Source organism: Microtus oregoni, unplaced genomic scaffold (genome assembly GCF_018167655.1).
Source record: "Microtus oregoni isolate MIOR12 unplaced genomic scaffold, Mior012 000050F_002, whole genome shotgun sequence".
NCBI lineage: Eukaryota > Metazoa > Chordata > Mammalia > Rodentia > Cricetidae > Microtus > Microtus oregoni.
Window position 1 is genome coordinate 1,115,120 of NW_024543226.1, and position 21,999 is coordinate 1,137,118.

General features: G+C 35.6%; 1 protein-coding gene across 2 annotated transcripts in view; it reads left to right on the forward strand.

Annotated features, from left to right (window-relative positions):
* LOC121436708 (zinc finger matrin-type protein 1-like) overlaps positions 1–19,169 on the forward strand; it is a 35,680-nt gene extending 16,511 nt beyond the window's left edge. Inside the window, exons 2-8 of one of the 2 annotated variants that reach the window (XM_041636717.1) lie at positions 586–692; positions 1,892–1,993; positions 2,081–2,255; positions 3,998–4,054; positions 5,145–5,210; positions 13,030–13,129; positions 16,671–19,169. In XM_041636717.1, coding sequence (XP_041492651.1) covers positions 586–692; positions 1,892–1,993; positions 2,081–2,255; positions 3,998–4,054; positions 5,145–5,210; positions 13,030–13,129; positions 16,671–17,988 — 1,925 coding nt within the window. In that variant the 3' untranslated portion in view covers positions 17,989–19,169. The remainder of the gene's footprint in view (positions 1–585; positions 693–1,891; positions 1,994–2,080; positions 2,256–3,997; positions 4,055–5,144; positions 5,211–13,029; positions 13,130–16,670) is intronic. The other variant, XM_041636718.1, reaches the window with a different exon arrangement.
* Positions 19,170–21,999: the final 2,830 nt, after the last annotated feature.

Sequence of the window (21,999 nt, forward strand, 5' to 3'; positions counted from 1 at the left end):
GATTGTAGTACATGAATATTACTTTATATATTTGGAGGGAGATTTATGTGAGATCTGTATACACAAAAGTGTCCTGGTATTTTTGCAATGATGGGAGAGATTTGCGCATTGTATCCAGTGGCAATTTTTAGCTAACACTGGAGCTGTATCTCATATAAAAGTCTTACATACCTTGGCATTGTCTTCTGTAAAACAAAATATCAAGACTGTTTTATAAATTCAGCCTTTCATTACTGATTCCTTAAATCATTCTTTGAAGTTCAAGAAGTAACATATATTCATTTAACTATTCCTTTACAAAGTTATTGCCTGGGTTTGCCATTCTAAATTGGTAACTGTTGACATATTATACATCAAATATATATATATATATGTGTGTGTGTGTGTGTGTGTGTAAATACACGTATGTATGTATATATATACTCACATGTGTGTGTGTGTATATATATATATATATATATATATATATATTGCACATTCAATGGCATATTTGAAGAGAAGGCTGTTAGTATATACTCCCAAATATAAAAATTTGATTAGTTCAAATTTCATTGCTATGATAGATTTTTTTTACTTTATTTATAGATGACACCTGTGAAGGACAAGAAAGGTCTGCATATTTTACAGATGATTTTTGTCAAACATGTGGAGTGGTACTGCAGCATGAATCAGAAAGGATTTCACATTATAAGGTTGGTTGGTTAAATGCGGTGGGAATGAGGATGAGGAATCATATTTTTAAGTGTAGCAAGTTAACTGCATTTAAGTCGTTTTACTTGATTAATGTTAAGACCTGGAACATGGTAACATTTCATTTTTCTTTTTTTTTTCTTTTTTTTAATTTTTTCAAGACAAGGATTCTCTGTTACTTTGGTGGCTGTCCTGGAACTCTCTTTTATAGACCAGGCTGGCCTTGAACTCAGAGAGATCTGCCTGCCTCTGCTTCCTGAGTGCTGGGATTAAAGGCATGCACCACCACCGCCTGGCAACATGGTAACATTTCTATTTGGCAGACAGGAATATTGGCTCAGGAAAGGATAGTCACATACAAATTTAAGTTAGGGAATATAGATTAAACTCTTTGGTTTTGATTGCAAACTTTCTTTTCTTTCCTTCACACCATTCTGCCTCCCTTTGTATTCTCTATTATTATAGCAAATATATTGTAGATATTAACAAGTTTGAGGGATACTGTAGAACTCCTAGAATCTTCATTTATAATAAACGTAGACCATAGATTTGGCTTGTTAGCATCCTGCCATTGAGGTTGGAGAGGCTCAGAAGACCCACTTTCCCAGTTCCATTGACAGTTAACAGTTGTTAGGAGGCAGGAGATCAAGAGGCCTCATCACTCCCTGTGCATTAACAATTGATGGTTGCTGGGAAAGGGAGGGATTTTCTGCACTGATGTAGTTACTGATGATGTGCTCATAATCCTGTAAATAACTTTTACTAGTCTTCATGTGGATTATGCTAGTGAAGATCGTTGTGGTATACATAAAAAGGCATGAAAGTAGAAAGGAAAGTGAGTTGGGAGGATAATAGGTAATATAAAAATATATACATGAATGAAAATGTCACGATGAAGCCCCTTGCAATGTTTAACTAACATAATAAAAAATAAAATACTGACTTCAAAGTTGTAGGATCATCTTATTTTAATTTTAACTGAGGTCTAAAGATTTGAAAGGAGTGAAACTCTAGTTATTGCAGTCAAGGGTTGACGATGTAGCCCAAAAGTGTGTCACTTGTCTAGCCTGTTCAAGACCATGATCTCAAAAAAAGTTATTATAAAATCTGCTAAAATTCATGTCTCCTGAGCTCACATTCAGAGAGGTGCACATTGTAGGTGTCTCTGTTGTTAACTAGACAAAGTTGTATCTTTTTCCAGAGTGAAATACATGCTCAAAATGTTAAGTTCTATTTTCAAATGCATGGGGAACCAAACGAAGTGCCTGGTAGAAAAGTGAGCATGCCTGTTGAGAATTCTCAGGTAAGTTGTCTTTGTGGAATGGTGTAATTGTAAACTCTAAGATTTTAATATTTAAAAAATAAAAAAGATTGAATGTACTTTTTACAGGTGTACAAGAGTGAAGAAGTCAACAGAGGCAAATTTAGTGGTTTCTGCAACATGAGTTTTGACTCCACAGCCATTGCTCAGGCTCATTTTGTAGAAAAGAGCCATGTGCAGAATCCAAAACAATTGCTGGAAGAACATGACAGAGTCTCTCCATCAGGATGCCAACCAAAGATGGGTAAGATTCTCTTCATCTCTTTAAAAGATATTTATCTTTCCCCTACATTGTATCATTCCTTTTGGGGAGCAAACTCCCACTACAGTTCAAACAACTTGATTATTTTTCCACTTAGTAAATCACTTTCTGTATTCTTATCTGTGGAGATAACTGTTAACTAAATTTAAAAAAAAATATTATTGTCACTATTCAGTTTACTAAATCCACGTAAAGCAAATGAGTACTATATGTTATTAATAACAATAAGCATCTAGAGAAACTAAAAATCTTGGATTTTTTTAAATTATATTTCCTCACCTTGTCATAATTTTTTGATGTACATCTTTATCTCATTTGTCAATTCAGATCAGTCTTCAGTATAGTATAGTTATATACTCTAGTGTGTATACTATATAGTATGCTTATGACCAAAGCTGTAAAAAGCAAACTAAATTGCTGAATCTCCTTCAATCCTAATAATCCATTCTTTTATTTCTATAAATGTGAAGTACCAGTGAATAATTATAGAATGCTAAATCCTAAAGATACAGAAAATTATAGAACATTGCCTCTTCCTTCTAGTAACATTCAAATAAAGAAATGAAAGCACTTCCACTGAATTACCTGAACTGGCAAAGTACATTTTGGAAAATAGCTCATATTTTGAAAAATTTACATGCTACCATAAAAATAATGCTTGATCAGCTGGAATAATTGATCTAGCACATTCTTAAGAGCTTTCACTGTGTCACTAAGGCATTCATTTCTGAAAAAAAAATCATCAACATTCATCTCCAGCACATCATATAGGTATTTTCCAGAGCAAATTACCTCAGCATATTATTAGAATTTATTTTTTCTAGCTGGGCAGTGGTGGCATGTGACTTTAATCCCAGCACTCGGGAGGCAGAGGCAGGTGGATCTCTGTGAGTTTGAGGCCAGCCTGGTCTACAAGAACTAGTTCAAGGACAGGCTCCAAAAACTACAGAGAAACCCTGTAAGAGGAGGGCCCATTTGTTCATCCCAGCCACCCGGATAGCTTAGCCACAAAATAACCACACAGAAATTGTATTCATTAAATCTCTGTTTGGCTCATTACCTCTAACTTCTTATTAGCTAACTCATACATCTTAATTTAACCCATTTTTATTAATCTGTGCATTACCACGAGGTTGTGGCCTACCAGCAAAGTTCCAGTATGTCTATCTTCAGCACAGATCCATGACATCTCCCTCTGCCTCTTCTTCCCAGCATTCCATTTAGTTTATCGCCTAGCTCTGGTCCCCTATAGCTCTGCTATAGGCCCAAAGTAGTTCCTTTATTAACCAGTGAAAGCAACACATAGACAGAAGGACTTCCTACACCATTTCACATTTTCTGTTTAAACAAAAAGGAAGGCTTTAACTTCAACATAGTAACATTACATTTAACAAAACAGGTATTAAACAAGAATTGCAGTTATAATATTTATATCTACTTTATCTTTTATTATAACTAATGGAAACTATAACTATCTATTCTTTAACTCCTTTAAAGACTCCAGAAGGATATACCATTGCCTAAGTAAACAGGAAGTACATTGTAAGCAACTTCCAAAACTCTAGAATTGACAGAGACATTTCACTGCCTGGACAGTCACCCAAAGATTTTTTGTACTGTTGAAGCATCTATCTTCAGCCTACAAGCCCATAGTATCCAGCAGACTTTTCCACAAAGCAGGAAATGTTAAAGACAGTTTAATCACTTTCTTTTGTATCCTGCAGAATGTCTCACAGACTCTTTCATGAAGCAGGAACCCCAAAGGATTATCGCACCTTTAGGTAAGTTTAGCAGTCATTTTTCTGTAGGTCCTGCACCTGCATGTTCAGTTTAGCAGTTCATGCAAGAGCAGTTCCTTGCCCTAATGGCTAACAAACTCCATAAGGAGCCTCTTTGATGCCCATCTTCCTCTTGAAGTAACTGGAGCCACCAGAGATAGGCGTGCTGAAACTTGGCTAGTAGGCCACAACCTTGTGGTGATGCAAAAATTAATAGATATTGGTTAAATTAAGATGTAAGAGTTAGCCAGTAAGAAAGAAGTTAGAGCTAATGGGCCAAGCAGTGATTTAATGAATACAGTTTCTGCGTTGTTATTTTGGTTCTGGGCGGCCAGGACGAATAAGTGTCCTTCCTCCTACAAAACCCTGTCTTTAAAAATGGAAGGAAGGAAGGAAGGAAGGAAGGAAGGAAGGAAGGAAGGAAGGAAGGAAGGAAGGAAGGAAGGAAGGAATTTATTTTTTCTAATAAGATACACTATAATTTTTATATTTATTCTAGTCCGTCAGATTATCATATGCTTATTTTCTTATCTGTTGATTAAAAGAGGGACAGAATCATTGTGCTTTACAAGAGAAACTATTTTATAAATATCTTACCTATAGCCCCCAAATTCATTTCTTTGGGTTCAAGGAGGAAAGTAATTGAAAGAGACGTACAATAAAACATATAGTTTCAAGTTATTAAATGATGAGAGCTCACTCTGGTGTAAACATGACAAATCAAGACAGAATAGATGAAAAATATCATCTTAGAAGTTTATACCATCTGATTTATCTTGTGATTTGCAAAAGAATAATCTTGAAATAGCTCCCATACTTCTATTGTTTCCATAAATGGAAATGGTCAAACAAAACTGGTTATAAAATATTTCCTCCTTCCCAAGTCTTTGGTTTACAAACTAGGTGACAAACTAGCATGCACATTTATCTCACAAAAGAGCCTTCATGACTTAATTTCTTTTATCCAGAAGCCCTGTGCTGAGTATGTAGAAAGATAGTAAATTTTTAGAGAATTTCTTTAATACTTTACAATGGATGCAATTCTAATATTTGATTAGATGTTAATAATTTTTCATTACAATTATTTCTGCAGATAAACCCAACATTACATCAGCAGCGCCAACCTTCCTAAAATCTGTTATTGTGAAGCCTCCTCCAGGTAAGAATAAGGTCAAAACAACTCCTTTTTTTTCTCTAGCAGTGCTTTGGATCTGGATAATCCAAGCAGATAGTGTAAGCTCTTTCCTGTTTCTTTTAATAATCTACTAATGCTTCACAATATTACATTAGGAGCAAAAAAATGAAGATAGGAAAACATTTTTATCTAAATAGCTGAGAAATGTCTGCTAGCAAAATCAAATACAAATAACAAACTAAAAAAGTATTCTATACTCTTTCACAAGAATTTTGTATTTTATAAAACATACTAGTTTACTAATAAACCACTGGATTTTAATAATTAAAGAACTTGTAGTGTTCAAGCAATCAATTCCATGTATTTTTATTTGTTTTTCTAGGACATGAGAGCCATAAAGTCTTTTATGTCTCTTAATTTTAAAATCATACGTGTGTGTGTGTATGTGTGTGTGTGTTTCCATGTTATTTTAAGAAGTATTCCAAATTAGTGTGATACGATATTTTTTGGGGTGCTAAACTAGTCATTCTTGGTAGTATAAATAGGAATGTACCATTTTTTCTAAAGAGGAAAATATATAAACTAGTTAATAATACCTCGTTGCAAAAGAATATATATATATGTGTGTGTGTGTGTGTGTGTGTGTGTGTATACACATTTTTGTAACATATATTGAACATATTTTGCTAACATGAAATTTCTTGGTCCATTGGTTTCTATTATTTTGAGTGACAGAAGTAGAAAGTTTGAAAAATGACTAGATGGCTTAGAGCTAAGAAAGGGTAGCAAAATTTCAGGTACAACATAGAGACTTGCCTTGACAAGAGAAATATATCTGTTCCTCTGTTATATTTCTTTTCCCCCACCACATACAAACACCTTCTTACTACTAGTGTGTCTTTTTGCCCTTTCATAGTCTCTTTTTTACCTTTTCTTCAACACATTATAGTTCACCTGTTCTTACTAGACAGACTTCCATGTGAAAATGTTCGTTACTTTTGACCTCTTAAAATTCTGTTCTTTTCATGTACAATTCCTCACAGTCTGGTTCTACTTTATTTCGTTTTTTGTTTTGTTTTTGTTTTGTTTGTAAGCTATCTGCATCAGCTCTTTGTCAGTTCAACACCTAGATTTAGGTCCTCACAGGTTCCATTATTGGCCTGACTCTGCAAGCACAAGTCTGTGTATTTCCCTGGTTTCAACTGTCATCTGTACTCTCATAGCCTGTCCATCAAACTTAGACTACCTGTCAAAATTGGAGATATTATTGCAGTTGGATACCTCAAAGCCATTTTAAATCAACACTCTTCCAAAATAAAAACCTATAGCTAACTGTCAACTTCCCAACACCACACCATTAAATCTAATGAAATGCCAAGTTTTGATTGTCTTACCTCCTGAATTATTACTGTCCCCCTAACTCTATCCACACCATTCCTACACTACTATAGGTCTTTATATATTCCTAGAGCTTTGTTAGTCAGACTGTGAGATATTGACCAGAATTGTTGGTATCATTTGAGAGCTTATTAGAAAATAGAATTCAGCCCTTTTTATAGACCTACTTATTCAGAATTCACTTCTTTAACAAGACCTCTAAATGATTTATATGTAAGAAACTTGAAGACACAGTACTTTTTCTGCCACTGGTTTTATTTCCACAAATGCACTCTCAATTCAATTACTGGAGTGTTTCCTTCAAAACACAAATTTTTCCATGATACTGTCCGACTTGAAATTTCTTCACTGCTTTTCCAACTTCTAAAGATGAAATATAAATGCCCTAGCCCTCTTCTTCTTTTTCTTCCTCTTCATGCTTGTCTTCTGCTCCTGAGATGCTGTTATCTATGCAGGTCAATACCTGCAAGTTGTATGGCTTCCAAAAACCATTACTCTTACTTCTTTTATTTGTACTTTTCCTTATACCCCCTCCTTCCTTGTTGCCTGAAATACTTCAATAACCTGCTTCTGACTAATTCATACTCATTCTTAAACATTCTGCTGCTAACTGGGAGCCTTTTTGCTTCCTTTAAGGCTACCTACCCTTCTATGTGTCTACTTTTCTCTCTAAGTGCTTTTTCTCCCATTTCAGCTTAAGGTTTTTAAGGGAGGAAATGTCATGTAATTCATCTCTATTTCCAGTGATAGACAAAAAAACAAGCATAAAACTATTTATTCCTACCTCTGTAGAGATTAGTTTAATATATTAGTCAGTGAACTATTAATGATTCTTTCTCTCAAATGCTCTCCCTTTGTTTGTACTATTTCAGTTTCCTATGTAGTGTGGTCAAAGTGCTAAAACCTTTGTGGGGATATGTAGTTTTACCCACTATTTTAAAGAATTTGTGTTAAGTAAGCATAAAAGTAAAAGTGGCAGTTTACTTTAAATGTCTGAAGAAATGAAGAATTGCCAGTTGTTAGGTATTTTTCCTACTGGTGAGTTGAAAGGCTCTGAAATGTGTGGCTTCTGTATAAATTTGAACTGAGTCTAAATGAGAGGTGTTTGGACTGTTGCTGCTGCTGTGTGAGACAGTATTTTAGCCCTCTGAAATGTCAAGATTATTAGAATGAAAGAAGAATGTTTGCTTTCTGTTAAAAAAAAAAAACACTGTGACCAAAAGCAACTTTGGAAAGAAAGGGTTTATTTTAGCTTACCACTTATAGTCAACTATGGAGGGAATTCAAGGCAGGAATCTGGAGGCAATAACTGAAGCAGAGACCATAAAGGAACATTGATTACTGGCTTGCTACCACCATGGCTGGCTCAGTCTGCTTTCTTAAATAAATAGCACCATTTGCTTAAGGGTGGCACTGTTCATAATGAGCTGGGCCCTTCCACATCAATCATGAATGAGGAAAGTTCTCCACACAGTTGCCACAGTCCAACCTTATCAGTTTTTTTTTTAAATTGAGGCTCCATCATCCCAGATGACCCTAGCTTGTGTCAAGTTGACAAAAATCTTACCAGCAAAAAGAATTTTGGTGTTCATATCTGATCATGAAATAGTGTCAGTAAAATTCAGTCTATTTATTGAAAGCGTTTTACACTAATCTCTGAAGCTACTGCTCAGAGAATAAACATATCCTGTCATAACTCCTGTGTATCTGCGTAAATAAATGCAATGTAGATATTAAAGAATATTTACCACTTTAATGATAAACTTACAGAACCGAAGTTCCCACGTGGCACAGGAGGTAGGAAGGAAGGGCCGGAGCTGCCTCCCGCCTGCCCATTTATCTGTAGGCATTCGCCCGAGGCAAACCCTGCCCCCTAAAGGGGCTGTCTTAACCCTACATCTCCCCCTTTTGTCTAAATAAGACAGAACTAAACCAAATATAACTATAAACAATAATAACAAATGATAAATATAACAAACAATATTGAGAACAAAAGTTTTGCTAGGCATTCTATCTCAAGGAGTCTAAATAATGTAGAGAGTAACTACTATTAAATAATCTTCAACTCCATCAAAGATCTGAGAAGGGAATAAATATTACTTAACAAATGAGAGATATCCAAAATGTGCAACAAATGACAGAGACAACTGACTACCTGGGCAATCACCCAAAGTCTCGTTTGCAATGTTGAGTCAACCAACTTTGGCTAAGGCCTAACATAACTGACATACCATTATCAAATGCAAGGAAATTTCTTAGAATTATCCTACCCTGTCTTGGCAAGATAAGACAATCCTGTTTTATATCTTAGTCAGTAGTTGAGGTATGGGCTTTTCTTAACCCAAAGGCCAGTTCTGCCAAGAAGACAAGCTCCCAGTGGAGTGTCTTTGGTGCTCAACGTTCTCTCGGGAGTAGAGTGGTGTTGCCAGGAGTAATTGTGTCTCGTTGGCACAGAATTCTAGGTTAGATTAAAGGCCATTTTCTACAGCTCTTCAAAGAGGCTGAAGATTATACTATCTATACTAAAAATAATCTCTATGTATCTAAAAGACCTGGTTAATCTAAAAATAAATATGACAAACATATAATTCTCAATACCTATCTAATTTGAAAACTAAGAGAATAAACAACTGTGCAATATATGAAGACAATGATCTTCACCTGTAAACAATGTCATTACATATCAAAATGTAAACAATGTTATTACATAAATAGTACCAGAGGTAGAAATGTACATTGTGATATGATAGATGTATCCATAAAATATAAGCATACTCTTATACAAAAATAGAGGTAGGAATACTCACATTCAATATTCAATATACAAGAAACAGTACCAATATAATTTTCTAAAAACAGTAAGTCACAAATACCAATCATCCCATCAAACCAATTAATCCCCCCTTTTTTGTTTTGTTTTTGAATATACCCCTAATTCCATACAATATCTCCCCATCCCCTCAACCCTAAACCAACCACTAAAAGATGTCCCTAACCCTGTGGGCAAACTCTGTTGGGAGAGGGGACATCGTCCTCTTAGATTGCTTCTAGCTGACATGGGGGTGACGTTCTTCTTAGGGGCCCCTGTGAAAGCAAATGATGGTAAAATTCCCAAATTAACCATTGACTTAAGAAACGCTAGTCTCTGAGCGTTTTGAGAAGGTCCGGCCAGAGTGTTGTCAAAAATGTGCATCATTCGAAATTGTCTCTTGCAGTTGGTACCAAAAAACAGGTCTAATATTAGCGCTTAAAAAAAAATTCATGACGTCATAAAAGCCAGATTGAGTTGATGTTGTGGGGCCCTATCTTCATCCTGGAAACTTCAAAGATTACTGTAGGAAAATATGTTGCTTGTTATGGGAAATTTAAACATTAACAACAAGGACATATACTGACATATAAAGAAAGACACAGATATGAGGAAAAGCAAAGAAAGTTTATCAAATATAAAGTTATTCTTATTCTGTCCCATTTCATGGCTCCTGACCTGAGACAAAAACTCTGAAATATCTCTTATCAACAGGCTTGGAATTGAAGAGGGACTGAGCCATAGTCCAACTCCAAAACCAGCTCTACACATTTATAAAGAAGTGTTCAATAAAACATATAAATATATATAAAAAATCAATACTTACAGTATATATAGAATTTTATTGTTGATACTCAGTGGGTCGTAACTATTTTCCATCCTTCAGTAATTAAATATTCAGGGTCCCTTAAATTCTTTGAAGATGAGTATTTTCCTGTGGAGATAAGAAAAGAACCCTGCCCCCAACTTATCTGTAATCCTTACCATCAGAATGCCCATCATCCTTGTGAATGAATTGTTATTAGCTCAGTCGGTAGAGCATGAAACTCTTAATCTCAGGGTTGAGGGTTCGAGCCCCACGTTGGGCGCCAAATGTATCGGTGTAAATAAATGCAATGCAGATATTAAAGAATATTTACCACTTTAATGATAAACTTACAGAACCGAAGTTCCCGCGTGGCACAGGAGGTAGGAAGGAAGGGCTGGAGCCGCCTCCCGTGCGCCCATTTATCTGTAGGCATTCGCCCGAGGCAAACCCCGCCCCCTAAAGGGGCTGTCTTAACCCTACACTCCTGTCTCGCAAGCCAAAACATGAGAGCATTATGAAAACATCTAGTTCATCTAGACATGGTGGTACATGCCTATAATGTCAGTACTCAGGAGGGAGAAGAAGGAAGATTACTGTATACTATATGTTTGAGGCAAGTCAGGGCTACATAGTGAGTTCCAGGTGAGCAAGGGATATATAGCAAAACCCTTTCTCAAACAGCAACAATAAAAAGACATATCTAGAAAAATTAAATTAGCTAATGAGAATTTCAGAGAACACTGACAACAGAATTCCATGTTACAAGTGAACCAGTTTTAAGAAAAAGACAATTATGGTGATGTAGAGATAGCTCAGAAGCTAAGAGCCCTGGGTGCTCTTGCAGAGGATCCGAGTTCAAGTCCCGGCATTTACATTGCAGCTGATGACCATCTCTATTTCCAACACCCTCTTCTGGCCTCCATGGGTACTGCATATACATGTTACACAGACATACATGTAGGCAAAACACATAAAATTTCAAAAAAGGCAGCTTAACACCATATGCCACTTTAATTATTCCACTATTTTCATTTTCTTATTTCTATCTATCTTTGCCTCTGTTTATCTTCTATAATGTGTATGTTTCTCCATATTTGATTTTTTTCTTCCTCATTATCACTGCTTGCTTAAGTCCCTATCTAGCTCGGCTCAGGATTGAGGTTTTGGTTCCTCAATATATATTTCTTTATATATTCTAGATATCAATTGCTTGTTATTATACACAAACCACAAATTTTATCCCGTTTGTAGATTGTCTGTTGATTGTGTTATGCATTTCCTTTGTCCTGTAGCAACTTTAACATTGTTTTAAAATCCTATTTGTCTGTATTTGCATTTGATTCCTGAATTTTGAGAGCCACTTCCAAAAATTCCTTACATATTACAGTATCCTGAAACATTTTACCTGAATTTTCTTCTAGTAATTTTATAGCTATCAGTGTTTCTATTGTTTAGTTTTGAGATTGTATTTTAGCTGCCGCTTTTATTCCTTCCCTTTGCTCCCTCAAAGTTCTCCTGTACACTCCTTCCCACTCTCCTTGAAATTTATGACCTCTTTTTTCATCAATTGTTGTTGTCTGCATGCTCCTGTTTGCCCCTACACCACTCTTATACTTAAACTCTTTAGTCCATTTTGAGTTGATCAGTGTAACTGGTGAGATTCAAAAGTCTACCCACATTTATATGTAAGTAATTTTCCTAACACTGTTTTTTGAAAAACTGTTTTCTGTCTAAAGGATATTCTGAGTGTCCTTATCAAAACATTCTTCAAATTTTAATGTAACCTGTTGATTGCTGGTCATTAACAATATGTATTAATAATGAACATGTTATTCAATGTCTTTATTTTATTTTTCCCTGCAAGTAGTCTCTTGTTTCTGTAAATAATATTTGTTCAACAAAGGTCAATGCACTTGAATATGATTAACTTATCCTCCTTTAAGTGATTAAACTGCTGTTTGATTTACAAGAAGATGATTCTGGTTGTCCTTAAATTTTATATGGTACCAATTTATTGCCTTGTCTCTAGAATAATGTCGATTTTATACTTGTCTCATGAAAGTTGTTCTGCTGACCAATAAGAAAGTTGAAAGATGGTGGGATTTCAAAAATAAGTTTATCTCCTGCTTCTAATTATCTTTTGAAAGCAGAATAGTTAGCTGTTATATAGCTTCTTTTTATAATTCATTTGTTTTGAAAGGTTTTCTATTTTGGTTTTGTGTTTTTGTCAGGTTTTTTGTTTGTTTTTTATTCATTTTAAATGGCAGCTATAATTTTAGAATTCTGCTTTCACCTTTCATCCTGTGCATGGGCTCAATGGTTCTCTTTTCTAAAATTTGTGGAAATTGTTTTTGGTAACTAGTGAACTACAACGATTTCAGATAAGAGAGTAAAATTTTCCTATGTTTTTAATTAATGTTTTGTGACATTTCAGGGTTTGGTTTTGTAAGAAACTAACTAATAGCAAACAAAAAGGCTGTTGCAGACCGATAAAGCCCCTGCTATACAGTGTGTGTAGCAACATCAGGCAAGCAGATAGCAGATTCTTAGAAAATAAATGAAGATACAGTGTATAGTATAAGGAATCCTGGGCATTAAATTTAGAGACATGGGCTAAAAGATGCTAATGCTATTCTTTGCTTCTGTGACTATCAGCAAGTGACTTTATGTCTTTGGACCAGTCTTTCTTAGGATATTTCAAGTAGAGGGTCTCTAATAAAGTATTATCCATCACTGGCATTATATGATTTTAAGTATTATCCATCACTGGCATTATATGATTCTAAGTGTTTCCATATTGATCTTCTTAAACTCTATCATTTTTATAGCATATAGAATGAGAACCTACGTATGCCATATCTGCAGTATCACCTTTACATCTTTACATATGTTCCGGTCCCACATGCAAGGAAGTGAACATCAAATTAAGTAAGTGGTTTTTGATATTAAAAATAAAAAAAATCGTCATGTTACCAAAGACCAAATCTTCTAGTCAAATAATCTTTAATATATTTTACAAACCTTCTAGATATTCATTTCCTCATGATCTGAATCTAGAGGAAGTAGACAGTATTTATAACATATTGCACACTAGTGTGAAGGACATTTTCTAATCACAATAATGCACTGGCAGATCTTTCTGGCAAATTGGTACATCCTCCTGAATAGACAACATTGTTTTTCTTTGTAGATGTGCTAAAAAAATAAGTTTTTCAGGCTAGCCATGCAAATTCAAGGCATCTTAAAAAGGTTTTCTTAATTCCAAGTATTCGGTGATCTAATATTCATCTTTACAGTGAGGTATAATAGTTCAGAACAATGGTCATGCTGTTGTACCTAAAATACAGAATCCAGATCTGTTTTTAGCAATATTAATATTTGCTTTTAAGACAAGGAGAAATTTGTGGCATTGTACAGTAGGTAATTTTGGTAGCAGGGCAAGGAGTTATTTATGTTTTGGTTGTTGATTTTTAAATAAAAATGTAAAATTTATTATTTTACCCTATAAGAACATATTTATAGTATTTGTGATTACTTAGAGGTATCTTAGTTACTTCTCTATTGCTATGACAAAATACAATTATCAAAGGCAACTTATAAAAGAAAGCACTTAATTGGGATTAACAGTTTCGGAGGGATAAGAAACATGATGATGAAGCAAAGACCTGGTGCCAGGAACAGCTGAGAGCTCACATCTTGATACATAATTAGGAGGCAGAGAAAGAAAGAACACTGAGAATGGCCAGAGTCTTTGGAAACCTTAAATTATGCCCCCCCCCCCGATATACCTCTTCCAACAAGGCCACACATCCTAATCCTTTCCAAACAATTCCATCAACTGGAGACCAAATATTCAATCATGAACCTATGGGGGACATTATCATTCAAACCATCACAGGAATTATATTGCAGACTCAGCAAATGAAATTACACTATAGATATTAAAACCTCAGAATTTTAAATCTATAACCTGTCACATCTGTGCATCTAATCAAAGAACTGGCTTTAAAAATGTGACATTCAGACAGTTTATAAGGACATTAGTTATTAATGTTAATTAGCCACACATACTAGCATGCATTAATATTTGTGGTATTACAGTAGAATGAGATCATTTCACTCCTGTGTTCATCCTCTATTTTATCCCAGGCCTGAAAATTTATTACCACATATTTCATATGCAAAATAATTGCTTTTATTGTGATATTTCCACATATTTATAAACCACACTTGGGTCATATTCATTCTCCCAATTATGCTGATGTCCTCCCTCTTCCCTAGTGGCGCCCCTTTTACTATGATGGGAATTTCTAAAAATATCAAGATCCCATAGATGAAAGAAAAACAGTCAATACTTGTCCTTCTGGACCTAGGGTAGTTCACTTAACACCGTGATCTCCATGTCTATCCTTTATTTTAACAAACAATATGATTTTTATTTTCCTTTGTTATTAAATATTAAGTATTTCTTTGAGAATCACAACATATTCTATATCTGCTGGTGGTCCCCTAAACTATTGTGTAACTTAGCTATTGTGAATTAGGTATTGCATTAAGTATTGCTGTTTAGCCATCTCTCTTCTAAGCAACCTAGGATTCTTTTGGATATATGTCTGGGAGTAGCATAGTTAGATCTTATGGAAGTTATACATTTAGTTTTTGAGTAACTTCCATATAGATTTCTGTAATGGCTGCACTAATTTATATTCCCACTAAAATGTATATTCATTTTTTTCTGCATTCTCATCATTTTGTCTTGCATTTTTTCTTTAATAAGTAGATTTTGTTCTTTAATAATTTTGTACATGTACACTATGTATTCTTTTTACTCTTTCAATCTCTCCTGTTGTCCCCCCCACACACACATCCTACTAGCCTCCTTCACTATAAATCTCTTCCCCGTGTGTACTAGCTTTGGCTCTTTTTAGCATTTCACAAAGTTTATTTAGGGCTTTCTGTGTGATCTTGAGTGCAGAACCAACCATCAGAACCTTGTGGGATCACCACTAGGTACACGTCTAGATACTATGCTTGCCCCTCTCCAAGAAGCTGTGGTTGACAGTAGATCAACAGTATGTGGTAGGGCCTCATGAATCCTTTTTCTCTTCATAACTTACTGATAGGAGGGCCCAACTTCTGTGGACCTGGTTACAGTATACACATCTGCTATTAAGTTCATGGTTGTCACTTCTGTGTTGTGCTTTAAAGATATAATTTCTAACCCCTCTCCCCATTTACGAGAACATAATATTCTTTCCGACCCATCTTCCCCAGCATTCCTTGAACATTAAGCAGGTGGTATAAATGTCTAGTCTAGGACTAAGCCTTTATTCTCAGCATCTTATGCAGCCATGGATCTCTGTATTTATCTGCAAAGGAGAGGATGCTCTGTTCAATGCAGAGAATAGTCTTTGTCTGTGAGTATAAACAGACATTTAGTGGATGGTTTGATGTTGCCAATTTAGCTAAACAATAATCTTACCATCCCTTCCCAGGGTCTAAGACCTCTTTGGTCATGGTTTTTTGAGCAGGTTTACAGCAGTAGGCATGGATTCCCTCTTATGAAGCAAGCTCCAAATCCATTTAGGAAGCAGCTTTTCTCTTCTCTCTAATGTTTTCCTGGCTATGCAATTCCAGAAGCTGTTGAAAAGAATGTGTATTGTGCAGCTGTTGAATCAAATACTGTGTGCTTAGTCCATTTGATTTATGGTGCAGTTTAACTCTAAAGTCTCTTTGTTGATCTTTTTAACCTGAACACTGTATATATTCATGACTCGGATGGACAGTCTGGATTTTGAAGATATTAAAATGCATGTATTTATACATCCAAAAGTAAGGCTGGACAACAGGACAACTTTTAAGATAATTCTTCATTTCAACAGCAATGAGTTAAGCTGAGAAATACAGGAGACTTCTTTCGGGCCAGATTACAAATAGATCATAAGTCTCCTATCTAAGACTGTATTTTTGTAAGGTGATAGTTTCTATACTTTGAAACTCACCAAGAGTTTCCTTCTCTCTTCTGCTAAGAGCCCCACTGAGGGGCATCTTCCTTGTCCGTAGTTTATTGCTGTGCACTTGTTTATGGTTCTCCATTTAAATCTCTTACAGTTCAAACATTTGGTGTTCCTGTACTTTACTTTGTTATTGTCTGCTCTTGCGTTCTGGTATCTTTACACAGCATTCCCTCTCCCTGCAGCTCTTCATCTATGATTTTATTTCAATATTTCAATATCATGTAGAAAATGGAAGTATCAGTGTCTCCCATCTACCATCTTCTAAGAAATGTTTTTGCATAAAACTTGTGGAATTCTGGAGAGATATCTACCTATCCATGCTATGATTTGAGCATCAAAATTCTTTTTATAGTTTTAGATTTGCATTAAACCTTTGTAGATTTTATTTAAACTGGTATTTTAGAGCAAATAAAATATTCATAGTAATCAAAACTGTATTATTTTCTTTGTAGAGAATCTCATGTTATCAATCAAGTAAAGAATTCAAAGAAGATACAGGAGTCTTACCAAGGTGAATGTGCAGATTATAACAAAGTGAAGAAACCTAGAGAGCTAGAGTATAAGGTTCATTTCAGGAAGATGGAGGATAATTACTTGGAAGTCCGTGGGTACAGAGAAATGGTTGATTCCAGACCCAGACAAAAAATGCTTGAACAACAACTTCCACTTGAAAATTTCTGGACACAGCCAGGACCATACAATAATCCTCGAGCAGTAGAAGACCAGTTACCTCACTGTTTACCAGCACAGTCAAAAACATATGACTCTTTCCAGGATGAGCTTGAAAATTACATCAAAGAACAGAAGGCCAGAGGACTTGATCCCAATATTAGTTTTAGACGGGTGACAGAAAACTATAAGTATAGGGATCATGGTTACAGAGAAAGGGTTGATTCTGAACACAGACAAAGGATGTGTGAGGAAAGATTTTCATTTGAGAGTCCACAGACCTACCAGCGACAATACAATGGCTCACCAGTGGAAGGCCAGTTACCATACTGGTTACCACCTCATTCAAAGAGGACAAATGATGATTTCCCAAATGAATTTGATGATTACAGCAAGGCGCAGGAATTTAGAGAACTCAGGCCAAAGATGTCTTTTAGAAGAATTGATAGTGCTTTGGAAACTCATGATTACAGAGAAATGGTTGACAGAAGATCTAAGCACAGAATGTTTGAGCAAAGATTCCCGTGTGAGACTTTCCAGACTCACACAGATCCATACAGCAGTTCACAAGCTGTGGAATATAAGTTACCTCATTATTTACCAGCTTATGAGAGCCAACGGAACCCAGACTCTGATAGTTACTATCATTTCACAAGAGATTGCTTCTCAGAAAAACCTGGTCCTCTGAGCCTTAGTCAGCAAGAAAATAACCCTGGCTCACACAGTGTAGAATATGACATTTACAAGGAGCTGCCTTCATATGACAATACCAGTGCCCATGAAACAAGTCATAAAAGACGACATCAGAAGAAAAGACGACATCTGGGGGAAGAGAAAGAAAGGCCAGAGAAAGAACAGTCCAAGCATAAAAGGAAAAGGAGCTATCAGGATAAAGATTTAGACAAAGACAAGAACACTGAGCAAACTAAAGGACAGGAAGATAAAGCTGGAGTCAGTTCTGCAAAACTGAAGCATCGAAAAAAGAAAAGAAAACATCAAGTGTCCTCAGAGAAAGAAGAACGTAAGCACAAGAAAAAGAAATTTGTTGAAGAAAGAACAGAAGAGGAAATCCTTTGGGATGAGTCAATTCTTGGCTTCTGAACTTACAAGATACCCAAGAATGGCTAAAAGAAAGCAATATTGATTTAGATAAAGATAGGAGTGACTGGTGAAGTTAAGGAAAGGCAGGTAGAGTATCAGCTCAAAAACCTTGAGGTTTTTTGTTTGCAAAAATGAATATGAGAAAAGAAACACAAGATATCTAAATCCATCCTTTATGAAAATGTTTTAAGGTAAACCTACTCAAGAATTTTGAACTTTTAGTTTTACTATCAGAAGACTGAATCAAGAAAATCACTGGGAAAAGTTCTGAGAAAATTGAGATAAAGCACTTCAAATGAAGAGAAGAGATAAAACTCTCTCTCTTCCTCCCTCCCTCTCTCTCCCTTTCCCTCTCCCTCTCTCCATGTGTGTATGTGTCCTCTGTTCTGCTCTCCTCTCTCACCTTGCCCCCTCTCTCTCTGTCACTCCCTCCTTTCAAAATGTAATTGAAAGTAGAACCATAAAGTCTAAACCTAGCCTTCAATAAGCAAGAACAAAATATTAAGAAGAATGGGAGAGGAAGAAACTTACTGAAGAAAATCCAGAAGATTCAGTGCTTTCTACTTTGCAGTTTTGTTCCCTTAAGGTTGAAGAAAGGTTTAAAACTTTGTTTTTTTTTTTTAAATTTGTGTTATTTGTGTATTTGTACATGTGTACAGTTAATTGCTAACAGAAACCAGTTAAAGTCAAAATATTCAATATGCTTTTTAAAGTTACTTTCTCTGATTTTATAAGAAAAAAAAATATTCTATTGCTTATATATAATATGGTTTTCTTAAGTAGAGGTGTTTCTACTTTGTCCTTCAAGTTGCAATGAAAATAACTTGTTTGCTCATGGAAACTATGTACCTAAACAGTGAGTTACAAAGCAGTCTACAGCCATACCACCCTGAATTTTCCAAGTCTTGTTTGCTTTTGGAAGAATGGTCAGGCCTGAGGGAGACCAGACTTCTCAGAATCCATTCCTTTTAGAATTTGTGTGAGTATTGGTGGTATTTTGCTACTGTTGTGTGTTAATGTTTATGTTTTCTCCAATGAAAATGTATGAAACAACTTAGCCCTTTTTTGTTAAATCTAATTTGCAGTGTATTTTTGTATTTTCTAGTTCTGAAAGTGGAAAATTAGTGTATAATAAATTAGATGATATATACTTTTAAAGTGTTCTCCAAAGGGCTGATAAAAATCGGTCTATATTCTGAAAAATGTTTATATTAAAGTGTTTTAATTTCTAAATACATCTTTGTGATTGTTTCCATCAAAAGATTCTATCCATGTGAGGTACAAGAAATGGAGTTTGCAACTATAATTTGATTTATTCTACAGACTGCTTTATAGAAGTTAGCATTGTTTCGAGTTTAACTTTAGGTTAGAAAAAGATCTTCAACTTGAAAGTGAAGTAGAAGAACATTATAAATGCTTAAGAACTATGGGGATTTGTTAACTTTAAATTATTTAATTTTAGTTTTTTCTGATAGTGCACTATGTTTTATGATAAGTACTTTCTGTACAAACTTGAACATTATTATGCTATAGTAGGAAGTATAAAAACCTAAGATTTCCAAATCCCAGGATTATGATCTTAGTAGTGCCATCAGGTTGCTATGGGATTTTGCAAAGATACCACTGGATTCCACTATGCAGTCCCACGACAGAAAAACTAAAATACAGTAAGCCCTGTATATGCCAATTCTGTCAAAAATCATGGCAAATGTGATGGTGATATATCTGAATCCGAGAAAATGATTTTATATTTTTTTCTGAGGTTTGAATCAACAAGTAGATACTAGAACATAATAATGATTGGTTTTATTCTAAGATGAGTGAACTATTCCAAAGAATGTTAGGTTGTCATAAAATCATTTCTCTTCCATGAGACTTTTAGTATAAGATAAACATATATCAGTGTATTAACGCTCTCTTTAAAGAAGCATTTGATGTACTGATGAAAAAATAGTAAGACAGGTAGAAAAAGTAGACTGTAAACTACAATATTGGCAATTTTCTTTTGATCACACACACATTGTATTCACAGAAAATGTTAGAAAACAATTGAATTGATAGAATTTTTAGAATTGGTAGATTCTTTTCTGAATATCCATTTTGTGATCAAATCTGTTGGAGACATTTCAAACTAACATAAATTGTGAGTGAACTGGGGCCGGGGGCAGATGAAAATAGGAGGAGGGATCAGGTGGGGTGGAGGGAGAGAATATTGGGAGAGACAACTGGAGTTGGGGTGCGTTTTGGAGGTCATGTGGAAACCTAGTGAAGTAGAAACTCCCAGGATTTTATGAGGAAGACTGTAGTGAGGACTTCTAGTAATGAAGGATACAGAGCCTGAATCAGCTATCTTATATAGCCAGGCAAGGCTTCCAGCAGTAGGACTGGGACACCAATTCAGCCACAAAATCTTCAGCCTATAATCTGTCCCGCTTGCAAGATGTGCCAGTGTAATGGTGGTACAGAACTCCACAAGGGAGTGACCAAATACTGACTGGTCAAACCTGAGGCCCATGCCACAAGAGAGAATCCATGCCTGATACTGCATGGATGACCAGAAATCAGAGGCCAGACAGCAAAGAGACTCAGGGTAGAACCAAATATGACCGAGGAAAAATCAAAGGAATTATTACTAATGCTATTCTGCTATACTCGCTGATTGGTGCTCTGTGAGTTCAAGGCCAGCTTGGTCTACAGAGTGAGCTCCAGGACAACCAAGGTTACACAGAGAAACCCTGTCTCAAAAAAACAAACAAACAAACCACAAGATGGGACCCCAACTTTCAGGGTAAAACATGGTAGCTAAACTGGAACTCCCCAAGATCTCCTGTAATTCTCATATTCTACCTTTTAATATATTAATTCAACAGAAAAAAATAACTCATTCCTGTGCCCAAGGCAGCATTAAGACCATCCAAAAAAAAAACCGCTTGGACTCTGTGACTATTTTAGATTACAAAGAAAAAATGAAATTAATGTTACTAATCAGGAATTTAAACAGGGCAATTATCCTGGATTATTGGGTAGACTCTATGTTTATAAAGATCCTGAAATGGAAGAAGGTGGAAGGCAGAATTGGTATGGAATGCACTTTGAGAAAGATTTCAGTAACCACTTCAGAGGCAAAAGGCCACAGGCCAAATGACATGGCAGCCTCCAGATAATGGGACAATTGACACTTTATAATTGTTTGTCCTCCCTGTTTTGGTTAAGTGTCCCCTCCCTGGCTGCAGGGCAAGGATCATCAGTACCATAACTTATTTTATTATTTATTTATTTATTTACCTAAGAAGGCTGAACTTAGGTAGTGGGTCTTTAATCTCAACACTCAGAAAGTAGAGACAGGTGGGTTTCTGTGAATTTGAGACCAGCCTGGTAGAGAAAGTGAAAACCTGCTCCCCCCACCCCCGAAAAAAGCTTAACCTTGTTGCATGGTACAGTGCAAAGACCATTCACCACAACCAAAGTCCAAATTGAGAATCACTTCTCACAGAAAAGCCTTAAATGCATTTTACAGAGAGCTTTTAAAGGCAAAGAACACAGAAAAACTATATCCTGCTTGACAGTTTCAGGGAGAAGTAAGGCAATCAAGCAGTTTAACAGAAGTTAAACAGATGCCATTAGCTGGGGTATTTCGTTCCCAAGTTTCTAGAACAGAGTTGAGTACTTTCCCACAGGACTTTTCACGGTGAGGGTAGAAAAGAGGGTGACAGTTTTCAGGTTAAAGATTGTGGCAGCTGAGACAAGATGGATGAATCTTTGCCACTGGTCTTAATGAAAGTATCAAATTGTGGACTCATTCTGCTCTAAAGAGATGTATGGTCCTGAGTGCAATGTTCTGTCTATTTATTTATTTATTTATTTATTTATTTATTTATTTATTTATTTATTTATTTTTTAAGGATTTCTGCTTCCTCCCCGCAACCGCTTCCCATTTCCCTCCCCCTCCCCCGATCAAGTCCCCCTCCCTCATCTGCTCGAAGAGCAATCAGGGTTCCCTGACCTGTGCGA